Source organism: Dama dama, chromosome 29 (genome assembly GCF_033118175.1).
Source record: "Dama dama isolate Ldn47 chromosome 29, ASM3311817v1, whole genome shotgun sequence".
NCBI classification, from domain to species: Eukaryota; Metazoa; Chordata; class Mammalia; order Artiodactyla; family Cervidae; genus Dama; species Dama dama.
The window spans coordinates 66,632,128-66,636,114 of NC_083709.1; the positions used below are offsets into that span (position 1 = coordinate 66,632,128).

Sequence of the window (3,987 nt, forward strand, 5' to 3'; positions counted from 1 at the left end):
CTAGAGCGCTCCTGGAATGTTTTTTGTCCCCCTGGCAGTTCATTTACATCAGGAGACTTGTTTCTCTAGGTTCTGTGTGTGCCTCTGTCTGCCTGCTGGGCCCCCTGCTGCTGACACTCTAGGCAGCCACATCCTGGGAGTGGGGCAGACGCTGTAGTCTTCCTGTGTGTGTTAGGGTGTGAGACATTGGCCACTGTGAGACCTTTCATAGGCCCCAAGCTGCCGAGGTGAGTAAAACCTGGGGCGTTCTCTGCTCAGGGCCAGAAAGATCCCTGGGCTCCCTTGGGCTCTTGCAGAGGGCCTGCCGTGGAAACCACAGCCCTGCCCCTCTGTGGTCCGGGAATCGCCCAGCCTGATTCTCTTAGACAACCACGGAGTTCCCTCCCTTTCCTGCCCCAACACCCTGACGCTTGTCTCCAGGATCTCCTTGTACAGAGGAGTAAAATTCTCTGCAGCACTTCCAACTTTCAGGATCCTAACATAGCCTTAGCATTTCCCACAGCTTGTGAGCCTCAGCAGCTGCTTGTTCTCAGAAAGTAGAGCAGACGGATTGGGATTGGGTTGTGAAGCATGGGGTTGAACGAGAAGACCTATCGTGCAACTCCCCAAGTATCTGAAGTTTGCTTGTATGGCCGCTAGATGTTGCTGTTGTACGTTCGCAATAGCAAGGGGTTTATTTTGCTGGGACAGTAGAAATCAGGAACATGACAGACTAACAAGATAGTGAAATTTTATTCACAAAATGTGCATCCCTATTTTATACAATTCATTTTTAATAAATATAAAAAACTTAAATATCATTTGAAGTAAACATTTCCTAGCTCTACTGTATGTGCAAAGCTGGGTTCTGTTTCTAAATTCTCTTTTTAAGTTAAGTTTTCCAATATTCTCAGAACTTCATATAACTTGTCACAAAACTGTTTCTATTCACTTACTGCTGTCTTAAATGTCTCATCCATCTTCTGTGTCTGTTGTTCTGGATAGGAACTATATCTTGCTCTCTTCCACGTGGCACATTACACTGTAAAGTGGCATTCAGAATACTTCTAACAATATCTCACATTTCTATGATGCTTACTATTTACGAAGAATTTATTTACGGTATCTTATGTATTCCATGTAAAATAAAGTGGTGGTGTTTTTATGAAGAAATAAGCTGAAAGCTGTTAAGCAACCTGCCCGCAGTCATAAGTAAGAAAGTGCTTCCCGGTTTTATTGTGTTCAACTATGGAGACTCAGGAAGTGCTATAGACTTTATATCCAGTGTACATTAGTATATTAAAATCTCTGAGAATTCCTGGAGCAAAGAAACCTGTCAGACTTTAACCTACCGTCCCAAAGTCTTCAAACATATTTAGCTACTATCTCTTTCTTTATCTATCTGTCTATCTGCCTGTCATCTTTTTTTTTTTTTTTTTAGAATATCTTATTCATTATGTAATAGAATACTACCTTTTCTATTTGGAATTGCTGTAAGTGATGAAGATCAAATTCAAACCCTATACTCCTTCTTCAATTTAATTTACTATCAGTGTTTCAAAATGTGCACTGCATCAAGGAACAAAAGGTCTCAATTTTCTCATAGCTAGAAAGAAATTCATTTAATCAAAATAGATTATTTCCACCCAGAGGGTTTATACGTGGCAAACTTTTGTCTCTTCTGAGCACTTCGGGCAAACTGAATCTAATATACAGGAACCCAAGATGAAATGTCCACTTCCTCCTTGGTCCTCTGACTCTCCTGGTGATTCCAACAGGGGTGGAAAAACTGATTTGAGCTCCATCTCACCTCTCTGTACTAATCCGCAGTTTAGACACAACACGGACCACTAGGCTTGCTCTAATGCTCCCTGTCTCCTTGGTCTTAGCATGTGTTTAGTTAGAGGATTTGTTGTCTGGCATCTGTTGAATGTCAGACATGTGGCCAAAACTCCACAGATAAACTCTGAAAAGGTAAACATTCCCTGAAAATAGAGCTTAGGGCAAGAGATCATTCCAGTTAAGTTGACTTGTTGGCCTTTGGATGGCAGCTGTAATGAGTGAAGTCCTTTCCTCCATGGAGGTGAGAACCACAGAAGACTTCTCCTACATCATCTGCTGAAGTATTTCTGACTCACCAGGTTCCTCACACCAGCCTTTACATCCTTGTTCCTGAGGCTGTAGATGATGGGGTTGAGCATGGGGGCCACCACCCCGTAGAAGAGGGGGATGAGCTTGTCTGAAAGGTAATCTTTGTCTGCACCCTGAGAGTCCTTAGACTTGGGCTTTCCATACATGAAAAATAAGGTCCCATAGAATATTATCACCACAGTGAGGTGGGCAGAGCAGGTGGAGAAGGCCTTTTTCTTCCCCTCAGCTGAGGGGATCCTCAGGATGGTAGCAATGATGAAGACATAAGAGACAGAGATGAACAGAACTGGGACACCCAGGAAGATCACATTGGTCACCCCCATGCTGATCACATTGATGGAGATGTCAGCACAGGCCAACTTCAGGACAGCCAGGATCTCACAGGCGAAGTGGTTGATGACATTGGCCCCACAGAAGGGCAGCTGAATCGCCAAGGATGTGTGAACCAGAGAAGCAACACCACCAAGAGTCCAGGAGCCAGCAGCCATGGGCACATAGACAGCCCTGCTCATGACCACGGGGTACCTCAGGGGGTTGCAGATGGCCACATAGCGATCAAACGCCATCATGCCCAGAAGCACACACTCTGTTCCCGCCATGGAGAAGGAGAGGAACATCTGTATGGCACAGGCTGAGAAGGAGATGGTTTTCTGGGGGGTCAGGAAGCCATCCAGGACCAGAGGGACTGAGGAGGTTGTGTAGCAGATGTCCAGGAAGGAGAGGTTCCCCAGGAAGAAGTACATGGGCGTGTGCAGGCGGGAGTCAAGGATGGTCACCAGGATGAGGAGCCCGTTGCCCAGCAGGATCACCAGGTACGAGAGCAGAATGAGCACAAAGAGTGTTTTCTCCAGCTTTGGGTGGGCTGAGAGGCCCAGGAGAATGAACTCCACCAGCGGGGAGGTCTGATTAGGTTTTTCCATGTGATATTCCCTCTGTCATAAGCACATTACAAAAGTATCACACCAGGTTTTCCTGGAAAGAACCCCAGCTATCTGGTATGAGGCCACTCCTGCTGCATAATAGAAGAGCATATGTGGGTTAGAGAAAACAGCTGAAAGAGACAGCAGGGCTGGGCTTCCCGGGTGGTCCAGTGGATAAGAATCCACCTGCCAACGCAGAAGACATGGGTTCTATCCCTGATCCAGGAAGATCCCACATGCCTCAGGGCAAGGCTATGTGTGCTACAGCTACTGAGCCTGTGCTCTATAGCCATAACTCTGGGCCCATGTGCCACAACCGCTGAAGCCCGCACCCCCGGAACCCATGATCTGTAGCAAGAGAAGCCACCCCATTGAGAAGCCTGGTCTTCGCAACTAGAGAGGAGCCTCTGCTTGCTGCAACTAGAGAAAGGCCCTTGCAACAATGAAGACCCAGCACAGCCAAAAATAAATAAACAAATAGAATTTTAAATATATAAACATATATACATATACATTTAAAAAAGAGTCAGCAGGGTGTCCTCAGCTCTAAGGTGAGAGAAGGTCAGAGCTGGAGCAGAGTTGCAATGGGTCAGCCCTGGGCGAGGGCCTCAAGCAGTCTAGCTGTGTGAGGGATTTTTCCTAAGTTGCTGCATCCTCTCATTGCCCAGAAAAGCAACTGACGTCTCAAAAGGGAAGTGACCTGTCCGAGACTTCTAAGTTGGTGACAGAGACATGACTTGAGGAGACAGAGGTGACAGAGACAGGATCCAGTGGAGCGGATCCCCAGTCAAGGAAAGCCTTTCCTCAGCATTATGATTAATGACAGGGTTTCCCAGGTGGCTCAGTGGAGAAGAATCTGTCTACCAGTGCAGGAGACTCAGGTTCATTCCCTGGGTCAGGAAGATATCCTGGAGAAGGAAATGGCAACACATTCCAG

At 46.5% G+C, this 3,987-nt stretch overlaps 1 protein-coding gene across 1 annotated transcript; it reads right to left on the minus strand.

Annotated features, from left to right (window-relative positions):
- Nucleotides 1-2,090: 2,090 nt before the first annotated feature.
- Nucleotides 2,091-3,050, minus strand: LOC133048617 (olfactory receptor 2S2). Its single transcript, XM_061132365.1, has one exon. The coding sequence runs from the start codon at nucleotides 3,048-3,050 to the stop codon at nucleotides 2,091-2,093; it is 960 nt and encodes a 319-aa protein (XP_060988348.1).
- Nucleotides 3,051-3,987: the final 937 nt, after the last annotated feature.